The sequence below is a fragment of the Rattus norvegicus genome, chromosome 4, assembly GCF_036323735.1.
Source record: "Rattus norvegicus strain BN/NHsdMcwi chromosome 4, GRCr8, whole genome shotgun sequence".
Taxonomy (NCBI): Eukaryota; Metazoa; Chordata; class Mammalia; order Rodentia; family Muridae; genus Rattus; species Rattus norvegicus.
Genome location: NC_086022.1, coordinates 152753830 through 152777227, shown reverse-complemented (window position 1 = coordinate 152777227; position 23398 = coordinate 152753830). Strand labels below are relative to the sequence as shown.

The 23398-nt window shown below is 44.0% G+C and overlaps 1 protein-coding gene across 8 annotated transcripts; it reads right to left on the bottom strand.

The window, feature by feature from the left end:
• Positions 1-360: 360 nt before the first annotated feature.
• Positions 361-21560, bottom strand: Hnrnpf (heterogeneous nuclear ribonucleoprotein F). Of its 8 annotated transcripts, none has more exons than NM_001037287.1 (4): positions 21524-21560; positions 8246-8377; positions 6704-6764; positions 361-2275 (listed from the first exon to the last, which is right to left on the bottom strand). In NM_001037287.1, the coding sequence occupies exon 4, from the start codon at positions 2224-2226 to the stop codon at positions 979-981; it is 1248 nt and encodes a 415-aa protein (NP_001032364.1). In that variant the 5' UTR covers positions 2227-2275; positions 6704-6764; positions 8246-8377; positions 21524-21560; the 3' UTR covers positions 361-978. The 8 variants fall into 8 exon arrangements, with proteins under 8 accessions (NP_001032364.1, XP_017448364.1, XP_038964241.1 ...); XM_017592875.3 differs by having other exon boundaries at positions 21154-21549; XM_039108313.2 differs by lacking the exon at positions 21524-21560 and adding an exon at positions 20452-21059.
• Positions 21561-23398: the final 1838 nt, after the last annotated feature.

The window sequence follows — 23398 nt, the reverse complement described above, 5'->3', positions numbered from 1 at the left end:
CACAAAGCTGTACACACAGCATCCTTCTATACATGCAAGAAAAAAAATGCGCAGTTTTTCAATAGTTTACAGTGTACTATATATAAGAAAAGGACTGAGCTTCCTTGTCTATGGTGGACTGTTTGTGGTCAATGTCTGGAACAAGGCATATACCACTTATTTTAAAAGCCATAAATGCCGGGCCTAGAACTATGGAGACCAAGATGACCACCTTGAGCTCATGTCATCTTCAGCTTCCCAATCTTCCTGAGACACCACCCAGCTACCACTACTTTCAAGTCCCCTTTGGAAGATGACGTTAACAAGTCTTTCTCTTCCACCCAGGTTGCTACCTTTTGCTGAGTAGATAAGCTGTGCCAGTCATTGTGAAAAAGTCTTTATTTTAAGAAAAAAATTTAGTTAACAAAAAATTTAACAAGTTTCACTTAGCAAAATACACCCAAAAGGAAATCACAGTACAAAGAAAGCTTTAAGTCAAGGCCTCACCAATTCCTACAGTATTAGTATTGTGTCTCAATTCTCAAAACTAACTTTTAAAAAGCTTAAACTTAACCTAAAGATTTTAAATGAAAATATAAACTAGAATGAACATGAGAAATGCTTCTCTTTGCATCAGGGATCTAGCACCTTGAGTTCTCCAGAAAAGTACATGCCCCCAGTGTGTTCACTGTGGTGTGCTGAAAGATCCACTCAACATACTTAAACTACTTAACTCAGATAACATCACTCTTAAGTATACTACCAAAAATGTTAATTGAGAAAAGCGGAAGAAAATAGTTTTTAGTTTACTCAATATTACATGCTAGAAGAAAAGTTTGCATGAGAAACACTGAAGAGGTAATTTTTTAATCCAGATTTCACAAACTCATGGTGCAAAGTGGGTCCCCCAGCTTCCTCTAGAGTTATAAACTGCTCTTGACTGTTTATTGGCTGCCTGTGAAATTTTCTGATTGAAATAACCCAAATGTTCCTACAATACTAATCATATCCACCCATGCTGTTCTGACCGCTGTAGCCGGCCCCGTAACAGCCACTCACTGACTGGCTCTCCAGGCCACTGTAAGTTGCCTGGGCAGCTGACACACCCATGCCCTGCATCACCTGGCTGCTATAAGCCCCATTGCTAGCTCCTGTTGTTGAATTCAGGAAGAGTTCTATGTATCTGTGCTGCATGTTGGCCCTGTCCTTGGACATAGCTGCCACTGCTTCTTCATGAGTAGCAAACTCAACATCAGCTTCTCCGGTCACTCTTCCATCAGGACCAATCTCAATATGAACTCTCACAGGGTTGAGTGGAGAGAAGAAGTTGTAAATGTCGTTCTCCGTTGCTTTGTAGGGCAGCCCTCTCATGTGGACGCAGTGGCCGGTGGTGCTCTGCACTGTGAACTCGCTGTCTCCGTATCTGTGATCATACATTCCTGAGAGACAATAGCTGAGGTCTCTCCCAAACAGGTCAGTGGTGAAGCCATAGCCATCACTGAGGCCACTGTATTCTTCATAGCCCCCATAGCCTGCACTATAGGCACCAGACCTCATCCTATCCAGGCCTGCCTGTTTCACAATGCCAATGTACCTCCGGGCTGTGCCAGGCCTGTCATAAGGCCCAGGCCTCTGCACAGACATAAACTTCAGAGGTGGATCTGAGTATGACCTAACTTCCTCCTGACTGCTCTTGAACACTTCAATATACCTGTGCCCTATTCTCTCCTTGTGCTTCCCTAAAGCTTTCTCGGCTAACTCTTGTGAGGCAAACTGAACGAAGGCCTCCCCTGTAATCTTGCCTTCCGGGTCCACAGGTAGTGTGATCCCGTTTGGCACAATTTCCAACCCTGAGAAGAACTGAACGATTTCTTCCTTTGTGCATCCAAACGGGAGTCCCCGAAGCCTCACAAAGCCATCATTGGCACTGTCGGCGCTGTTTGGACCACTGTGCTTCAACACCCAATCCATCTCGGTTCTGTGTGACTTGAACACCTCAATATACCGGTGTCCCATGCTTTCCCTGTCTTTTTTCAGAGCCAATTTTACATCATCTTCTGACTCAAGTTCAACAAAAGCCTCACCACTCTGCCTGCCTTCTCTAGTATAAATGAAATGAACACCTGCGACCCCATCATGAATTGTGCAGTCGGAGAGGAAGTTTTGTACGTCCTCAATTGAGCAGGACCAGGGTAGGCCACGGAGTTTGACCACATAGCCTTCACCTCCCTCAGGGCCCAGCATCATGGACACTTGACAGGGTTGATGTCACACAAGCTTGGGCAATTTTTTGTAGCTGAAAGAAAGAAAAAAAGCCTACTTTATACAATATTCATTTAATGCACAGTAAAAATATTCATTAAATTGTTTCCCATTTCACAGACAGAAAATGAGTAAAAATAAAACATTACAAATGTGCTAGTTATAGTCATACTCCTTTTTTCAGACAGGTACTGTTTTCTGTGAGTTCCAAGCCAGTCTAGTTTACAAATGAGATTCCCCCTCTAAAGGAGGCAGCTAGCAGCAAAGCTCCACTCTTAAGTGGACCTGATTGGCCTGAACTCCCCCCCCCATCTTTAAAAAGTAAACTCCCAAGGTGGACTTCCACACCAGGCCTAAATCACAACAAACAAAATCCCAGACAGTCAAAAAAGCCACCTGGTGGCCTTTTAAAGAAATGTAGTGCTAAAGCAAAAAGACAGAAAAAGACCAGGCAGGGTGGGTTATAGTTCTGTGGCAAAGCCCTTGCCTAATATAGGCCAGGTTTGACTCAGCATCAAAACGAAGACCTATTACCACAAAAGGCCAAAATAATCAAGACCTTTAAAGCATGGATATTTGACAGGTATGGGGGGGGGGGGACGACTAGGTAAATAGTTCCAGCTCTCTTCAACAAATTAGAGGCTTACATGGGACTCTCTCAAAAATTAAACTAGGGGATAGCAAGACAAGAAGAGTGGGTAAATAAGATCCCTTGTCACCAAATCTCAATCCCCAAGTTTCTTTGACCCCCCTAAGGCCCATAGTGGAGAGCTTTAATTCTTCCCCTGTCCTCCACAAGCACACTCACTATACTTATAAATAAAAACAAAAAAAAAAACAAAAAAAAAACCACATTTAAAAAAATGTAAGAGCCAGGCTCGGAGGGTGGTAGCACACACCTTTAGTCCAGTACTCAGGAAATAAAGAGGCAAGTATATAACTAGTCCCAGGCCAGGCAGAGCTATAGAGCCATACCCTGTGTCTCAAAACATTTAAGACTAGACAGACAGCATGAGCCAGGGAAGGCAGTACACACTTGTAACCAACACGTAAAATTCCAGGATGTGGAGTTCATGGTCTGTTCTGGCTACCTAATTAAACCAACAGGAACCTCAGACTTTATTTTTAAAGTTTAGGAAAAACTTTACTCTTAAATATGTAAGAGTATTTGAAAAGGAAACATGCTATCATTTTAACCCTAATCTGCTCTACTGACAAAACTACTTACCTGTGTCCCAACAACAGTGTAATGGCTCTAATGGCACTAAACTGGCTTGTGAATATTTTACATTAAAAAAAAATCTGCATTGCCTGTGGCCTGAAGATAAAAATATAGTGCAAGCTCTAAGAGATGAGTGGGGAATAGCCTGTAGTCTTTAATATGCGTTTTAATATGCGTAACTATATAGAAACAAACATGTAAATTGAACTGTAAGTTGCAGGCACTTGGAAGTTGCCCAATTCTAAGCTTTTTTTTACCTGAAGTCCACTACAGCAAAAATAACTAATCTCATGTGGTGTTGCTATAAAAAAGTTCTAGTACTTCTCCTTGCTCACTAAGAATCAGAGCACATGTGTGCCTGCTGGAGTAATGGGCTGATGATTATGTTGCCAGTGTCAGATAGGGGTATGTACAGCTCCATTTTCAAGTCTGTCCTGTCATCAGAGATCCCATTTTTGGTCACACTTTTATGGAAAAATGGGTTCTGGTTCCAGATTTTAGAAGCAACCACCTGTTGGGAGATCTAAACATCTATTTGCTGTTGAACTCCCTAGACATTGCTACCAATAGTTTACAAATATCTAGGTAAAAAAAATCTCACTGTGCAAACCCTAAGTGTATCCTGTTTTTCTAACAGCCTTTGTCCTTCAGCCTTTTCCTCCCTCTTCATTCCATATAACCCACCTCAAACTTTCTATCATTTTAGCCTCTTCCAATCAACAACCTATATGCAGTTTTTTAATGTACAGCTAGGTTGATTCTACTGAACAGACCCTTGGCTGTAGGGAGTAGTTCTACTGTACCAGAGAGGCGGTCTTTAGTTCTCATTCAGGTGACTTCAGACATTTTGAACCAGTCCATTTGTTTCTGAAGGTTGACCTATGCCCTGCTTATTGCTGCAACCCTAGACTCGACCCACTAGAGGGCAGGAGCACTCCTCAACCCACCTTCCATAATCTATCTACCACTGTGTAGTGAATGCTGGCTCTCAGGTTACTATCAGGCCTTAAATACTACCTAGTTTGAACTGGTGGTGCCTTATTGCCTCAGATACTCTGGAGGCAAGTTAAGTTCAAAGCCAGTAAGTTCAATTTGAGATGGCATAACTTAGTGAAAGTCTGCTGGGGAGTGGGGAGGGTGGGTGTGTAAGAAAGAGTATGAGGCCTACAGTCCCAGCATCCGGAAGAATCAGGACAAGTAGCTCCAAGGCCAGTTTCTGCCAATCTAATCTACACTGCCCTAGATATCTCAAGACAAAGCACCCCCTTCTCCAAACCCCAAAGAGAAAGCTTGTATAAACTATCAAATCCACAATATTCTTGAGCTGTCCCTTCAAGTGCCTGGGCAGCTTCAAGTTGTTCTCTACTTCCAAAGGGACCAGGAATTTCCCAAAGCAAAGCCACAAAGTCTTTAAGTTTTATGAACTTATAAACAAGGACCTGTCTTTCACAAGAGTTTACAACTCTACTTAGGGACCCAATTTAGAGAAAATCCTCTATACTCTAACCAGTCTCTTCGCACTGAATGTGAGTAGTACTAACCAGTCATAGTTTAAAAAGACCTTTGGCCAGTTTTGCCTATAGTTACTTACTGATTTCCCCCTTTTTAAATGCAGAATCTTAAAGACCCCTCTATTGTTTCTTCTGCTCACTGTTCTTACTAAAGTTGGAATTTAACCATTCCTTCCTGGAAATCCTCTTTAGGTGTTCCAATCAGCTCCCCCACAAATGTAGCTGGACTCAATCTTTGAAGGCCTTTCAACACACAACCCTACCACCACAAATGAACATGGCAGTCTCAACTTCTATACCTCGTTTCACCTGAATCTACAAAAAAACTAATTGATCCAACAATCTCACATGAACATCCCATTCTCACCCACACAGGATCCCAGCACTCATCCTTTTTACTTGAGACATTTTTTCTAGAATCTTCATATCCATCACGGGCTAACCTAGAACTGTCTCTTCCTTGATATTCCTGTGCAGTGATACATGTGGTGGTTCAGCGTGCCTTAACCCTATATTTGATCAATTATACAAATGATCTTATAAAAATTTTACATTCCAATAAACCCATCACAAACTGAACCCACCTTAAGCAAAATATGCACTTGATGTGTGCAGGCAGGACCCTATCAAAATTAAAGCCTAGACTAGCTCACCTTAAATGTTATCAGAAAACTTCCCTTAGCAAATAAACTCCCCCAGGCAAACAAAATACTCCTCTACTGAGCCATAAATCCTCTGAGCCACTTTTAAATGATTCAACTGTGTGTCTAGTTGCTTAGGCTGACCATAATAATAAACTTAAGACCTTTTGCCTCACCACCTCCTGGTAGATGGAATTGCAGCCTTGTGTTGCCACAGGGACTCGTTCAAAATTCCTGACTCCTATATTCCTAGCGTCTCTTAACTCTAATGAAAACACTTACACTCCCTGCTACTCTATCACAATCTTAAGATTTATCTAACAACTGTAACCCAATTATGTCAATGCCCCACTTCTAAGCCCTATTTCCCATTGGTTATTAGAACAGAGACTGAACTAAAAGAATCCTTGGATCCTACAGACATTCTTAATCTATATCCATCATTCTTTTTTACTCCTTAGTTCCTTTAATTTCCCCACTGTTCCCTGGAGGATTTGACACATCAAATAATTCTCCACCCAAATATCCTCTGCCCAACCTTGTCCAGCTAAACCTTGATAATCCTCTGGGTTATCTAAGCGCAACTACCATTCCAATAACATCTTCTCACGTCCCACAATAAGTCTGACTTTCTACTTTCATAACAACCTTCTCTGTAGTTTTAAAAGGTCTTCAAAACTACACTGGGACCCTACTTAGGACAATTTTGTTGTCCAATACTTCATCCTTAGCAGAGGGAACAGACCACAGCAGGTCAAGGATTAGCTAGGGATTTACTGTCCACCTAGGGTCAACACCTTCCTTCAGAGTATAGCAGCTTAGTCAAAGCTAAAAACATGTAAGAAGCATAAGGAACAAGTACTTTATAAGCAGTTTCAGCAACAGGGGAAGAAAGCATTCTTTTCTGTAACATGTCAACCAACACCTACAGCTTGCTTTTACTCACCCCCCCAAGAAGTTCATAGTTCTTTAGTTTGACTTAACTGTAAACTCACCAAGCATTTAAAACTGACAGTTCTTCAAAGAAAACTAAACTTTGCTTAACAAATTAATCGTCTTACAGTTAAATGTATCTTTTAGTAGCTTACCTTAAAGAACCACCACAGATGCCTTCTGTAGGAAACACAGAATGGAAGATAACAAGTTTTCCTTAAAAAATAAAAACAAACACAAAACCCAAGATTGGTCTCGTGGCCTCAGATTCCATTCATCATCGTACAGAAGGGGACCTCCTGGGAGCTAGGCTCAGAGCAAGCTAAGTTTCTTTCTCAAATCCAGAAATACATTGTAGCCCTAGGACCAACATATTTAGGTTTCCTGGTTATTTATATTTCATCTTTTCATGGGTAGAGGACATCAGCAAACAACTTAGCAGAACTAATTTAAGCTTAGTTTAAATGTAGGAGAAACTTAAAATTTAAATAGAGCAGGGATCTAGTGGGCACTTTATGCCAAGACTTCCAACCCTTTCAGTAGCATAGGCATCCAGGCCAGCATGAATTTCCTCTGGAAATGAAAAAACACTCCTGTTATTTATCTTCTCCATGCTGGAGGTGGGGAAGGGTCTCCAATGCCTTTTGCTTTATCATAACCTATGTGACAAAGCTTCTCCCAAATGGTGAGGAAAGGGGTTGAATCCTATGACAAATTATGCTGCATTCTTCGTTTTGGAAATGTGGTAGGCTATTCTGCCTGTTGTCTTAAAATAGGGGTAACTGCAGTTGCATTGTCTCATTTTCCAAAATTATGCAAGATATTGGGGTGTCGGTGCTAAAAACCCATTTTGAAAATAGTTTCAAAGACCCTGAAACAGGGCTTCACTTTAATGAGTTTCAACCATATTCCTGTCCATGAAATTCTAATGACTCGATCCCCTTTTTCCAACCTTTTACTTCTAGTGTGGTAGACAATACCTGTGGGCCTCCCTGGAGACACTATACTGCATGCAGCTAGCAGCTAGACCTACATTAAGCCACTGGCACGAGACCCGTGAACATGTGAACTGTGGAGACATGCCCAGTAAAAGAGAAGATGGCATGGCGGGTCTTTGTAAGTACTGTTAGAACACCCAGACATTTGATTTTAATTGCAAGACACGCTACTGAAACCATTTGCATCATTTTGGGCGACTGACTCCTATACTATAGCCAGGCTAGGCCTACATTTCCACAAGTTAAACACTAAAGAAAATGCACTATTAAAATAAACAAACAGGCTGAGACTTTTTTCTAACAAGCTACCCAGTCAGTGATACTGGTTAAACTGGATTTTCACTGCCTTCAGGTAGATCCAGGTAAGATAAAAGAGGTGCGCCCTCTGAATCCTGGACTAGTTAAGTTTATCGGCTGAACAAACAGGGCGGCTCAAGCGCCACCCACCTAGTTCTTTTGTTCAGGCCCGCTTGGTGGGAGCCTTGCTGCACCCTCCTCTATGCATCTTTGTGTTCCAGGAAGTCGCCGGAGTTTTCATTGGGAGCCCGCCCTCATCCTCCCTCCATTTTGTAAATGAGTTTTAACCTCCGGAACGCCGGGAGCGCATCCAGGCAGGTTTTCTTACTCAGAAAGTTCTACTCTTAAGACCAGGAGAGCCGCGGCTTCAAAGCTGCTGCCTTTTTCTGCTCTGAAACTTACCACGGGAGGAAGGTAGAAGTGACTTCTATTTTCAATAACGAACGCGGCTTACGAACCCCAACTCCACCCGACGCCTTAAAAACGCAGAGGGCTCCGGGGAAAGTCCAGGTGCATCTTCTTTTTGTTCTCAACCTGAAATGGAAGTTCAAATGACCAGGGGAAACGCTTTTGCGGAAGCGGAGCCCCTTGAGACGAGCGTTTTGGCGGGAAGCAGGGCGGAGGGCAAGGTGACGCTGCTCCGCGGCCTTCGCCCGGTAGTCGACCGCGCCGCGCAGCGAGCGCCGGCCGGGCAGGAAGGTCCGCCCCGGGGCTTGCGCGGGCTCGGGCGGGAGCTTCCGGGCGGGGGCGGGGGGAAGGGAGGCTCCTGAGCCTCGGAGGGTGGGGGAGGGGAAGATCCAGAGGGCGGGGAAGAGGGCTGGAGTAAGAACTCGCGCAGGCCGAAGCGTGGAAAAGCTCGAAGAGGGAAACTTCTAAGGTGAGCAGGTCAAGTACGCAGCCGGTAACCTGGGGCTCGGGCGGGAAGCGGGGCTCACCACGCCGAGACGGGCGTTCGAGTCCGGAGTCCGGGAAGCAGCAGCCGCGTGATCTACAGCGGCAGTCGGACTCGGGTCACGGGGTGTAGAGGAGGAAGTGCCCTGCCGGGCCCGCCAATATGTCACCAATGAGAAAAGCGTGCCTGCAGGTGTGGCCCGCGAACGGTGGGTTTGGCCGGCGCCGGAAGTGGGGGAAGGAGGGAAAGGAAAGGGGAAGACTCCTCGCTGAGTTCTGGGTAAAGGAGCCACCTGAGCAAAGTACAGACTACCCGCTACAGTTGGAAAGGCGAATGCAACGAAGCGTTGACAGACTCAGCCAAGTAAAACCAAATCAACTCGGAGTACAGAATGGAAACCTGCAGACACTCTACACTTTTTTCATTTGCCCGCCGACTCCACGATAACCTAACTTTTAAAAACTCCCGACTCGACTTGGTGGCGGCACGCCTTTAATCCCATCATTTAGCCTTGTCTCAAATTTTTTTACATAAACTAATGACCGGTATGGTACATACATTTTTTTAATACCATCACTCTGGAGGCAGAGCCAAGCTGATTTCGAGACCTGCCGGGACTACTCGAGTTCCCTCAGAGCCCTAGAGGCTGACTAGGTTTGGATCCCTAGTATCGCCGTAGTGGAAGGAGTGCTTGACTTTTAAACCTAAGTTGGCCCATATGTATAAAAATGAACCTTATAGGGGCTGGAGAGATGGCTCAGCAGTTAAGAGCACTGAGTTCAATTCCCAGCAACCACGCGGTGGCTCACAACCATTTCTAACAGATTCTGGTGTATCTCAAGACAGCTACAATGTACTCATATACGTTAAATAAATATTTTAAAAAATGAACCTTATAAAATCTACACCCAACAGGCAACCACAAATCTTAATTCAAAGCAATTGGCCTCTGAAATAATCCAGTCACTTCTCATTTTTTTTTGAGGGCCCAGAAAAAATGGGGCAAGGCACTAGTCACCTAGCTTGTTTGACACCTGAGTGGAGAACCATCCACAGACCCACAGAAGAGAAAGGGCAAAAGTTGTTCTCTGACCTAAGCACCTGTAGAGAAAACCCCGGCAAGCACTACTATACAAATACTTTAAAATATGTTGTAACTAAGTTTTTTTTTTTTTTTTGCAAAACCTGGAGAGAAACATGAAACAAAATGGCCCACTATTGACTAAAGCTGGTGATAAGCTGCAAATGCTTAAGACTTTAAAAAAAAATAACCTCTAACTTTTTTTGAGTAAAATTTTATAGAAATACTGTTTAGGACTAAAGGGACAAAATATGAGAAATGAGCTAATCTTTCTGGTATAGATAACCATCAAGGGACTTGAAAAAAAGCAAAAACTGCCAATGTCTGGGCCATGTTTGATCGATTTTTTGAGACAGAGGCTCATGTAGAGACACCTCCACTTCAATATGGAGTTTAAGCTGAACTTGAACTCCCAATTTTGCTTTTGAACTTTTGCAATCTTCCTAACTCCAGCCTCTTGAATGGGATGCTGCACATAAGACTCCAGACCAGCTCAGCTACTTCCCTCCCACCCTCTGGACCCAAATGAACAGACCTCAAATTTCTATTTGTACTATCTTGGGTGTTCCAAAATAAAGGAATTGGAGCTGTCAATGGAGGCACTGCAGATACCTATTACCTCAACGTTTGGGAAGCTGGGGAAAAAGAACTTTTTTAAAGAGGAGAAGGAGGAGAGCCAGAGAAGGGGGGCGGGGGTTTCAAAGAAAACCATATGCACACCTTCTTGTTCTTCCAGAAGGCTGAATGGAATGTAGCTCTTAAACACAAGTCAGGCAGCTCTTCTGGCTTCTGTAGGTACATTTCATACATTGCTACACACAGGATGGTATTAACTAATAAGGAGTTGGTTTTCAACAGACAAATTCTAAAACAGTTATAAGTGAGATAGTAAGGGGTTGGGGATTTGGCTCAGTGGTAGAGCGCTTGCCTAGCAAGCGCAAGGCCCTGGGTTCGGTCCCCAGCTCTGAAAAAAAAAAAAAAAAGAATAAGTGAGATAGTAAGATACTAAGGTTTGTCTACAAGTGTAGGAAAATATCCAACACTGGAAATCCAACAGGAGCTAAATGGCAGTTCATTTTCTTCCTTTGTTCAAAATAGCCCTTTGTAAGAATGCTCCAATTTGGCATGGCTCAGTGGTTAAGAGCACTGACTACTCTTCCAGAGGTCCTGAGTTCAAATCCCAGCAATCACTTGGTGGCTCACTAACATCTGTCATGAGATCTGATGGCTTCTTCTGGTGTTGGTGTGCCTGAAGACAGCTAGTGTTACTTATATATAAGAAATAAATAGGGGTTGGGGATTTAGCTCAGTGGTAGAGCACTTGCCTAGGAAGCGCAAGGCCCTGGGTTCGGTCCCCAGCTCCGGGGAAAAAAAAAAAAAAAGAAAGAAATCTACCAATCCCAAAGCCTTGTTTATAAAAATTCAAATTTGAGTATGTTAGTTCAAGTATCCAAGTAGTAGGCCTAGTAGGCCTAACATGATTCAAACCCTAAGTTCTACCCTACCACCAAATAAGCCTAGTATGGTGACCGAGCAGTGCCTGTCTGATGTGCCAAAGGCAGCTCAGAAACTCAAGCCTCTAGGTGAAAATGACTGTGGCAAAGTCTGACCAACTCCTGAAGCTAACACAAGAATTGACTTCTACCTGATCTCACACAGAGAAAGAAAATAGGGGTTGAGGGTGGCTAACACTCAGAGGCAGTGCCCAGCCTGGTCTACACATCCAAAGCTACATAACATAGCAAGATGCTGTTCTCAATAAGCAATTTAAGATGGTCCCCAGAATACTGAGTTCCAGGCCAGCCAGGGGTGACATAAGAACTACATGTATTAAAATCCACCTAATTCTAAATCCTGTCATCAAAAGTAGATAATTCATATCATAAGGTAAAACAGCACTAAATGAAAACTTTCAGGCCTGCTAGAATAGTTCAACTTTTTCATATGTATAAGGCCCTCTGTGAGGACCCTATGGCCGAGAAAGAAAAATGTGAGTTGTTTCTACCAAGAGTACTAAACCTAAGTCTCAACTGCTTAGGAAAACCTCTTGGTGCACTGTATTACCCTATACCACCTTATTCAATTTAAGTAGTTTGTCACTTTGCAAGTATCACTACTGTTTTTCAGTTTCTGTTCTATTGTGCACTTACAGAAAAGGAAAAAGTTAAAAGTTTAAGGTGTGATATCACTGTGGAGACTGAAGCAGAAAATTGAGTTCAATATGCCTGAGTTATGAAAGTCTGAGGTGAGCACAACTGCATGAGGCTATAAAGTATGGTATGTTATTTTTCATTCTAAAGTCAATGTGGGCCATTAATGTGTTATGATTTGACTTGTTTCTCTTGGTAGATGTTCTGTTTGTTGAGCCATGGTTTTGTAGCACAGGCTAGTTTTAAAACTCAATTCTTTACCACCACCTCCCTAGTAGTACAGATCTATCATCTCAGCTTTCACAAGGCTGATTCAGGAAATGATGTTGTCAAGGCCCAGGTAGACTACACAATAGGTTCAAAACCAGCCTGAGCTATGGAGACTGTCACAATGCAATCAACAAAAAGCACCTGAAGATGGGAAATAGTTATGAGGGATAGCTAGAGAATGGTAAATATCTCTCTCTCTCTCTCTCTCTCTCTCTCTCTCTCTCTCTCTCTCTCTCTTTCTCTCTCTCTCACACACACACACACACACACACACACACACACACACACACTCTCTCTCTCTCTCTCACTCTCTCTCTCTTCCTCATCATCCAAGACTAGTATTGAAACCCTGTCTCAAAAAAAACAAAATAAATGCATGCAATGATGCCAAGAATTTACACGGAAAAGACTGGCATAGTTCTGCCTTCCTGGGATGAGTTCGGTCAAACAAAATTATTAACTAAGAAGTGCATTTAAAAAAAAAAGTGGTGACAAATGAGCTGATCATAGTTCTAAAAATGTGATAGGGCATGGCAATTTATCCCAGCCCTAAGAAGGCAGTCAGATCTGTCAAATCCAAGGCTAGGTGGGGCTCATATCAAAAAAACAAAAAAACAAAAAAAACAAAAACAAACCATTTAGCCAAATAAGACAGAAGCGACAGAATTCCATGTACAAACAAAACCAATTGCTTAAAGACTGGGGATTTAGCTCAGTGGTAGAGCGCTTGCCTAGCAAACGCAAGGCCCTGGGTTCGGTCCCCAGCTCCGAAAAATAGAAAAAAGAAAAAAAAAACCAATTGCTTAAAAATTAACTGAAGTATTCATTTTCCTTTTCTTCATATTGCTATTATTTCTTCTCTCTGAACAATTTTTCAGACTTTTATTTAACAGACTAAAGTATACTCTTGGCCAGGATATTCTAGTACTTTCTACAAATGTTTGTCATTTCATCACTTTTAATATTTTATTAAATGCATAAAAGAATTTGGGATACACTTCTTTTTCTACCACTGACAGTCTACTCTTCAGGAACTTTAAATAGGCCTAGGATGCCATTATATTTAAAGCACAACCTTATAGATGTCTTGGTTTTGAAATAAACTGGTTGCAGGGCCTCAAACTTTTTTTTTAAATGTAGTGGAGGAAAAAATACTATGTAGCCAGACTCACCTCAAACTTTACAGGTATTTGAGCTAGTCCTGACTGCCTCCCACTATAAGGCATGCAACCAAAGCAGACCCATCTTTTTAGTTTTATTTTCTGGTACTAGGGAATGAAGTGGGGGGCCTTGTACATGCTAGGCAAGCACTAAAATCACTGAGACAACTCTCAGCCCTAGACTAGCTATTTTTGGTTCAATTCAGGAACTCAATCATTTCTTCCTGTCATGAACTCACCTAGAAATTATAATAAAAATCTTAAGGTATTAAGATATGCACCAACATACACATATTACACTTAGTTTCTTAAAGATGGATCTAAGATGGACTACATTTCAAGTCCAATACTCTAAGCCACTCTAAGACAGTAAAGGCCAAGAAGCTACTAACAAACATTCCAGTGTTACTCTAGCACTATGCTAGTATTTACCAAAGGGAAGTCACAGCCTACAAAAAAAAAAAAAAAAAAAAAAAAAAATGAAGCTGTTTCCCACCTTTCAACTACAAAGACTTTTAACTTACTTACTTTACCTGTTTCCCCTAATGTTCATTTCACTAAGCCTGTGCTACTATTAAAAAGTTCTAAATACTAATATAGATCTTTTAGGCTTACATTAAAGTTAACCAAAGGAACAAATTTATAAAAAATATAACACTGAAACTATCCCTCAAATTTGTTATGTAGCCAATACTTACCTTGAAAAAGTCCTTATCCTTATCCTTCAGCCTCCATCCCAAATGAAATTGTAGGCATACACACCACCAACTGGCCTATTGCTACCTTCGTATGTCTTAATTAAGATTATCTATAGTAACAATGGAAAATAAGGCAGATGTAGTCAAACTATGAAGTTCACTTAAAATGTTTATGGAAAAAGTATTACTAGACCTGACAATTGACTTAAAAATTCCATTATTTAGATTGGCTGGTACCTCTCCCCCCATAGTAGTACAGTAACTAAAGAAACTACAACTGAAAAGGTAGAATATACTCCCAGATCATGAGCCCCATTTCCCTGTAACCATTTCCAAAATGGTCAAAGGCTAGAACTAAGTAAACTCGGGTTACCTGTGGCTTGGGCCCCAGGTCTCTGAACAGACCTCCATACCATCTCAGAAAAGGATTAGGTGATACCATAGAACACTTCACAAGGTCTCATGTGACTGGCTACAGGAGCTCAAAAAAACTACTGTAAACTATACAAATACACTGCTGTGATGGAACTCAATTACAGATGTATGAGAATAGAGCTAAGAAACATTAAGAATACATAAGAGTGGATCTAGCAGGGACAATTACCATACTTTACCACACAGTTTCAGGGAACAAATGCCTAATACCACCATAAATATTTTAAGGGGAAATTACAAAACACAGCACTTAAAGATGCTCTATTATGGAATCAAAACTTCCTAATATTTAAACATTTCCTTTTTAAAATTTCACAATTTTATTTCACGTATATTTTATATGCATGCACCCACGCACACCCATAGTATATACATTCCTACTGATGGTTGTCACTCTATGGGTGCTGGGAATTGAAGCAGGATGTTAACCTGTGCCATCTCTCCAGCCCCCTTTTATTTCATACTTATAATCTGAATATTTTACCTGTAGGTGTATGAGCTGCATGTGTTACTTGATGCATGCGGAACTCAATCTCCTTGAAAAGAGAGGAGTTATAAATATTTGGATGTTGAGGATCAAACCCAGGTTCTGGGTAAGAGAAACGAATATTCGTCTTCCGGGGCTATGCTATCTTTCCATTTCCAGTACCTGAATTTTTATTCTTCTACCAAAGTACTCTGGATTCTGGATTCACTATGATGTCCTGGACATTGAGGTTTTAGGCAAGCTACTCCTACCTCCACTCAATTTTGACCCAATTTTGAGTTCATACCAAGAACAAGAACAATGGTCTTCTACAAAATTAGACGTAAAAAACTTGAAAATGGCAGTTTCTGGAAATAAACTTTTTTTTTGGCGGGGAGGGGGGTTGTTTTCAAGATAGGATTGGTTTCTCTGTGTAGCTCTGGCTGCCCTGGTACTTGTTTTGTAGGCCAGGCAGGCTTCAAACTCAAGAGTCTGCCTGCCTTTGCCTTCCTAGCCTGTTATCCCCCACGCCAGTGGTGTACTGTGGAGGAAGGGAAAAAAGGGGGCTACATACAGGGACAAAGGGGGGAAAGAGAAGGGAAGGTCCTGCTTCTGTACCACCATACCTGGCAATAAAACAAGGTTTTACTGCAAGCCTGGCTGGCCCAGAACTTAACTTGCAGTTATCTTTTTGCTTAATGCCTCATTCTAATGGGGTTCCCCCACCCCCGTTTCTGGAGGCAAGGTTTCTGTGTAGCCCAGACTGTCATGGAACCCAGAGATCCACTTGTTTCTAACTCACAAGTGATGTTAGATTAAGTCCTTGTGCTACCCATGCTTGGCAAATGCTGGAATTGCAAAAGATCAAATTTCAAAGACACACACTTTCTAAATTTCTCTACTTTTAATGTCTTACAAACATGCCTGCATTGTTTTCATTATCCTGAAAACACCACAGAATCAAATGTTAAAATCTCCTTCCTTGGGGTTGGGGATTTAGCTCAGTGGTAGAGTGCTTGCCTAGCAAGCGCAAGGCCCTGGGTTCGGTCCCCAGCTCCGGGAAAAAAAAAAAACAAAAAAAAAAAAACCTCCTTCCTTAGCTGTTCTCTTACCACCTTGCCAGTTTTTGTCTTTTCTCCTTCTGAGATCTCAATTTTGATTTGACTAGTGTAGGATGTACCAACCAAGGTTATGCCTTCATCTTTTTTCCCTTCATCTTAAAAAAACTAGCTAGCAGAAGACAAACTTCTGATAAGCCGCCCGATTTTGATACTTTTCATTTCCTCTGCACCCAAGAGATTAACTGGCATCTGCTTTCCCAAGTGCAAGGATTAAAGGTGTGTACTATCACACCTGGCTTTTTTTTTCTTTTTTTCGGAGCTGGGGACCGAACCCAGGGCCTTGCGCTCTACCACTGAGCTAAATCCCCAACCCCTACACCTGGCTTTCTTAAAGACTGGCTCGGGCTGGATAAATGGCTCAGTGGTTAAGAGCACTGACTGCTCTTCCAGAGGTCCTGAGTTCAAATCCCAGCAACAACATGGTGATTCTCAACTATCTGTAGTAAGATCTGATGCTCTCTTCTGGTTCATCTGAAGATAACTACAGTGTACTTATATATTATTTAAGTCTTAAAAAAAAATGGGCTCAAGAATCCCTTATAGCCTAGGCTTACCTTAAAACTCCAGTCCCAGGTCCCCCAATCCCCCCTCCACTTCTTAAGTTTTAGGACCATGGACAGAAATGAGATACCTCCTAAACCAAAGCTATCCTGTATTGTTGTTATATGCTGTTAACTACAGCCTTCAAGACTTGGATCTTTTAATCAAATGAAACTGATTATCCATCTTCGAAATTAAATTAGTTACATATGATAATTTCAGTTGGAAAAGCAGATTTTTAAAGTCTAGAAAACCAGGTCAAACCCAGCAACATAAAAAGCAATTAACATCATGACCAAGGGGGAGCAATACCTTAAAAGTTTAACTATTACTCTATTCCTACCACTCAGGAGGCAACCATAGGTGAATCTGAGTTACTGGCAAGCTAGGGCTACATAATAAGGCCAGGTCTTTCTATAAAGGGAAAAATTAACCACTACACATTAACAAAAGATCCTTTCTTCAATGTTTCCTAAGCAATGCTATGTTGGTCCCTTACTCAGGCAGGACCCTGTAAACTATATGCTAACAAGCAGAATGTGAAGTTGAAGGTATATTAGGAAAGAACTACACACAACACCCAGACTGTACTTACACTGGAATCCCAGAACCTAACAGGATTACTTGGAGTTCAAGCCTGAGCTACACAAGCTTCTCTCTTGGTATGTAGACAAAATGACTTTAAAAAACATTAACCAATACTAAAGCTGGTTAGTTAAAAACACTGACTGTGTGGGGCTGGAGAGATGGCTCAGCGGTTAAGAGCACCCGACTGCTCTTCCAGAGGTCATGAGTTCAATTCCCAGCAACCACATGGTGGCTCACAACCATCTGTAAAGAGACCTGATGCCCTCTTCTGGTGTATCTGAAGACAGCTACAGTGTACTTATATATAATAAATAAATAAATCTAAAAAAAAAAAAAACACTGACTGTGGCTTAATTTGGAGTACAAAGACACCTGCCTACTTACTTAGAACCCTGTTTGGATACTGACTTAAGCTGCACATGGTGGCCCATAGCCTTCATGTTTCACTCCTGCACTCAAATCTTAGAAGTGAAGACTAAAGCATACTCCATTTTTTTTTTTTTGGAGCTGGGGACCGAACCCAGGGCCTTATCGCTCTACCACTGAGCTAAATCCCCAACCCCCATACTCCACTTTTTGATTGACGTTGAAGAGCTAAATTGATTTGTACCCACCTTTAATCCCATCATTTGCAGGAGCAGTCCGAGGTCCAACTTCTAAATTCAAGGACAGTCTGGTCTACAGAATTCTAAGACAGCCAAGGCTATAGAGAATCGTAGGAAAATCAGGGAAAAAGAGCCTAGAGTGGTAGTGTATATCCTTTAGTCCCAGCACTCAAGAGGCAGAGAGCCAGAAGGATGATTTTAAGGCCAACCTGATCTAAAGAACCAGCTACAGGACTACAACAGAGAGGCTGCCTCGAAAGCAAAAGATAAATAAAATTCCTAAGTGAAAGAGATGACAGGGAGGAGACAGGCACCTGCTCAAAGCCTGATGACCTCAGTTCTATTCCAGAACCCACTAGTAGCAAAGTGAGCCAAAAGCTGTTCTCCTCCGACTCTGCATGTCACTGGTAGCATGTGCCCACCCTCAGTCACTCATGGGTTACACAAAGATCTAAAACAGGGAAAATGAGAGCACCTGCCTAGCATTTAAGTCCCTAGTTACAATCTCCAGCAATAAGCTTTACTTTGCTGGGAAATAAAGTATGGTGAACTGAGCTCAATTCTTCCTCTGCTATCAACCTTGTAAGAACTCTCAACACAAACAGTAGAGACAGGAAAAGTAGAGGAAGGCTGGCCCTGTTAAACCTAAGTCCCAGCTTTGAATGTAACCCTGGCAAGTGGATTCTTCCAGCCTCCATTTTCTCATCTGCACCTTGAGCTTTATACAACTTTGGCTTGCTCTGTAGACCAGGCTTAGCCAGGAACTCAAGAGACCCGCCTGGCTCTGCCGCTGCAGTGCTGGGGTTAAAGGTGCGCACCTCCCACGCTTAGTCAGGTTTTATCTAAGACTTTTTTAACACCACCTTTAAATAAAAACCCTTAAAAGGTACCATTTAGTAGATGTGCTTCGTGGTGCATGCCTTTAATCCCAGCAATCCACAGCACTGTGGAAGCAAATCAGGTGGATCACACTTGAGTTTGAAGCCAGCCTAACCTATATATATACATATATATACACACACACAAACATACATATATATATATACATACAGTGAGTTTTGGATCAACAAAAGCTCAATATGAGACTCTACCTCAAGAAACAAAAAGTAATCACTTTTGCATTTACTTTTAGAATCAGGGTACCCAGGCTTTCCTCCAACTCAAACCGTAAATCTTTAAAAAAAAATTACTACCAAAAATCGAGCATGGTACAGACATGGTGGAGTTGACACATTGTGCCTGTCTGCCATACCCAGTAACTACTAACGGGGTGTGGTCTGGTAATCCAATCTAGTGGAGCTAGGTGATCTGGAATTCAAGGTCATCCTCAGTGACTAGAGATCTGGAATTTCAAAAAGAAAAAAGGGGGAAGACAGATAAGACTTTCTAGTGCCTGTAATCGCAACATCAGGTAGACAGAAAAGGCAGAAAGATCAAAATTCAACCCAGGAATACTGTTAAAAATCCTCTAAAGTTGCAGAATAGTTCCAACATTCAAGAGGCAAAGGCAGGCAATGAGTTCTTAGGCTAGTCCGTTGTACATAGTTCCAGGAAAAGACAAGCTACAACAGTCTTAACATTTCACCGGAAACAGAAACTTACTTAGAAAAGTAAAAGAATGTCTAGAAATTAGTACCAAAAACTCCACTTCATACTGTTTTTTGTCTACCCGAAAATCTGCGATATTTTTACTTTTACTAGAAACTCAAGTGTCTTTGAGGGGAACCAAGGGGGTTTGAGTAACCTGGTTGTCCCGGAACTTGACTATAGAATAGACTGTTCTCGAAATCAGGTTTGCCTCCGAGCGCTGAGCGCAAAGGCATGCATTACATTACCTACCACCCGGCCTAAGCCCAACCCAAAAGTACTTCCACAGGGTTCAGTGGCTTATGGCACTTATGGCCAGGCCTAGGTACCTGAGCTCGGTCCGAACAAAGATGGAAGACCTGAACCACGTTTTCACCTCCACCCCGAAGCACGAAGGAAAAAAAGACTCATCGAATAAATGAACTATTTTAAGGTTATCTTTAACGTGATCAACTAGAGGATTTTTGATTATTTAAAAACTCCCGGCGTGAGAGATAGATCAGTGCGATAGGGACCCTCAATTCAACCCCCAGGATCCATCGCTGGAAGAATCGGTTTCTCCATGTTGTCCCCTTACCTCCACACCACTACACACAAATATTAAGGGAGACGGGCCAAAATAAAGCCCAAAAGTTTCGTAGACAAAACTGCCCAGGCTCGGGAGGCTGATTCCACATGGCGGCTACATGCACTCGGCTCGCCTGATCACTCACCAGCCAGTTGCAGGCTACAGCATGCAACTAACTGTGGCAGGTAGGAGGCCCACTTGTTTGTTCCAGGGTTGGCAGGGGCAGAAAAAACCGCCAAGGTCGCTATGTGGGTGTCTTAGGCCACGTGGGGCTGCCTCACGGATATCAGGAGGATGCCTCCGGCCAGCGGCCCGCCGTGTCGGGAACGCTCAGCAGAGCACGCGCCGAGCGAAGGCTGAGCAGGCCCTCCTCAACTTTCACCAGAAACATGAAACTCCACAAACACAGCAAAAAGTACACGGAACTGAAGCAAACAGCGGACTAACCTCCCTAGGCAAGGACTCTGCACCCCCAAATGCAAACGCGATACCTCCAGGGGACCGGGCCAACGCAGACGGGCGCTCCAGACTCCCAGCCGGCCACGAGGAGGAAGCCAGGCCCCAGGCTCGGGCCGGGCGTGGGAGGTGGGCGGAGTCGTCCCGCCCAGTCTTGTGAAACTTTAGGCGCCTCGGGCCACGTGAGCGCCCGCTTTCCTTTCTCAAAACTGCAACCAGCGCCCGGGCCTCCCCGGGGACTGGCTACAGAGCGTGACCCGCGGCGGGTGAGAAACGCTCCACCCTCACCCCCAAATATCCGGGCAAGACAGCCGCGCGCGAGCAGCGCCCGGGGGTTAGGGTACGGCCCTCAGGAAAAGTCGCGCTTTCTCCAGGCGTGCGCCTCAGACGCGGTCTCCGAGGCCCACACCTCAGTCCGCGGCCCGCCCCTACCGAACTCAACTCTAGACTTCAGTCCCCGTTCCCTGACGGCACACCTCAGCCACGCGGCCCAATCCCTGTCAGAAATGCTCTAAACTTCGGATCCCGACCCCAAACACCAGCCACGCGGTCCCAAGCTCAGTGGGCCGCCTTCGCACGGCTAGAGGTGTGCGGCTACGACCTCGGACCCGTTCTTCCGGAGTCCGAATCCCACGCCCGCGGTCCAACGCCCGATGGGCCCAGTCGCCAGCACACCCCGTTGGCGGCCCTCACCTCGGGCTTCTCGTCTCCACGCTCCTACTCACATCCGGAACCTCGCCGGCCCTCAGAGCACCTAGAGGAGGGTGGAACCCCGGGGACTTGGCAGTTGTAGCTGAGGCAGTTGAGGCTTGTTTACTGTCACCATGGAAACCCCCACAGGCGCGCTCGCGGTGGGGCCTCCGCTGAGCGAGTCAACCGCGAGGCCGGCCTGGTCCTCAACTCCCGCCTGCCGAGCGCCCACGGCGCTTCCGGAAGCCCTCCAGATCCCCGGTCCGATCCCCGCTCGGCCCACGCCCCGAGCACCCGGAAACAGTAGCCCGGGGAGCCCACTTTCCCTTCCCACAGCCGGCGTGACCGCGGGCTGGCCTTCCCCGAACCCCACCTTCAGGAAGACGAGGCGCAGTCCTCCTTCCACGACGGAGCCGGAAGGATGCAAGACGGCGGTGGGGCGGAGCCTCAGGCAGCGGACATCCGGGCACAGGGCCGCAGGGGCGCCATTCTGACGAGCGCAGAACGGAGCCCAGGATTGGCCAGGGGGACGAGGGGCGGGACCAGAGGGTGTGGACCTGCCTCTGAGTACTGGAGATGACAGCGACAGCGCAGGCGCAAACTTTCGGAGATCCGGGGGGGAGGGGAGTAGCTGGGGGGAGGGGGTAGGCGAACGGGGTGGGGGGGAGGTGGGGGGGGTGGGGGGGAGGTGGGGGGGGGAGGTGGAGGGGGTTGTCCATAGATAGCCTCAAGACCCGTCGACTCTGGGAGGACGCTGAATGCTGCACGCGCGTCTCCGCACCCCGAAAAGCGATCCCAAAGGATTCATTGACCGCGTGCAAGCTGAAAACTAGAATGTAAAAAGAAAGACCGCCTAAGGCCATCTCAGAGAGTCTTGAGAGATTTGAAGTAGCTCAAAGCCCCCAATCAGGGTTTTAAATTTCTAACTGCCAGCACTATCTGAATGCTGGGGTAGATTTTCTGGATGTGTAGTAATTTGGGAGGTCTCTCTGTGAGATGTCGAGATACAAGCTAAGCTGAAGATTATTTTTGAAACTTCCAGAACCGCCTAGGCGGGCGTGGGGACGAGAGCTGGTAATCTCCGTAAGAAGAAGGCCGGGGCTGCATTGCATGGTCGTGAGCTGCTGTCTCTAAACACTGGAGAAATCAAGTCACAAGGCAGTCACAATAGTCTCAGGTTATAAGTCAACTATAACGATGAAGGAAACGTTTATACAACAACACACAACAGACTGACTCCAGAAAAAGGAAAGAAAACTTTCGGAGGGAAACTGTTCAAGAAGAAAAATATTTAGAGGTCAAATGATAAAAAAAAAAAAACAGTTGCTACAAAAGTTAGATTAAGTATTCTTGAGCAGTAAACCCAGAACCTTGTACTTAGCACGAGTTTTACAAACTGTGCCACCCCCCTCCGGTGTGTTGGTTTTGTTTTTTGTGCCTAGAGGGTGGGGCGTTAAAATTGTTAAATTTATGCGAGTTGCCGCCGCTCTTTCAATGGAAGTCAGGACAAACCTTTAATATTCTGTTCCCTCCTTCCACCCTGTGGGTTCCTGATCAAACTCTGGGTTGAAAGTCCTGTGTAGCAAGTACCTTTATCTGCTGAGACATCTCACCCTGCTCCTGGGGTGGGTTTTATTTATTTTTAAAGTGTGTTACTATTGGCAGAGAAAGGTGCAAGTGGCTTCTAACCCTGTCGAGGTCAGAGAGCAACTTTTCTCATTTTACTTTGTGAGTTCCAGGGATCAAATTAGGTTACCAGACTGTTACAGCCAGAGATTTCATTCTTAGGCTCACTCACCTGTCTCATTGTAGCCCAGATTGTCCTTCAACTCTTTTCTTTTCTTTTTTTTTTTTTTTTTGGTTGCCCCCCAACCCCCAAAGAGTTTCTTTGTTGTAGACCTGGCTGTCCTGGAACTCACTTGACTCCATCTCACAGGGATCCACCTGCCTCTGCCTCCTGAGGCATAAAGTGAGGGATCAAAAGTGTGCTCAATCACACCGGGGCTATTATTATTATTATTATTATTGATGATGATGATGTTGTTGTTATTGTTGTTGTTGTTTTAGAAAAAAGTAAAACTCTGAGAAGATATGTCAAGGAAAAGAGGAGTTACAATCTGTACTAGGGAGTACATCTTAAATTTAAATTGAAACTTTAAAGTTTCCAGATTCATCCTGCATAGTGGCCCAAGACTTTAATCCCAGCACTCCTGGGCACAGGCAGGCATGTCTTTGTAAATCCAGGTCA

What these genes read in the sequence shown, in the direction of transcription:
- Hnrnpf (NM_001037287.1), bottom strand. Translation starts at nt 2,226, where the DNA reads ATGATGCTGGGCCCTGAGGGAGGTGAAGGCTATGTGGTCAAACTCCGT.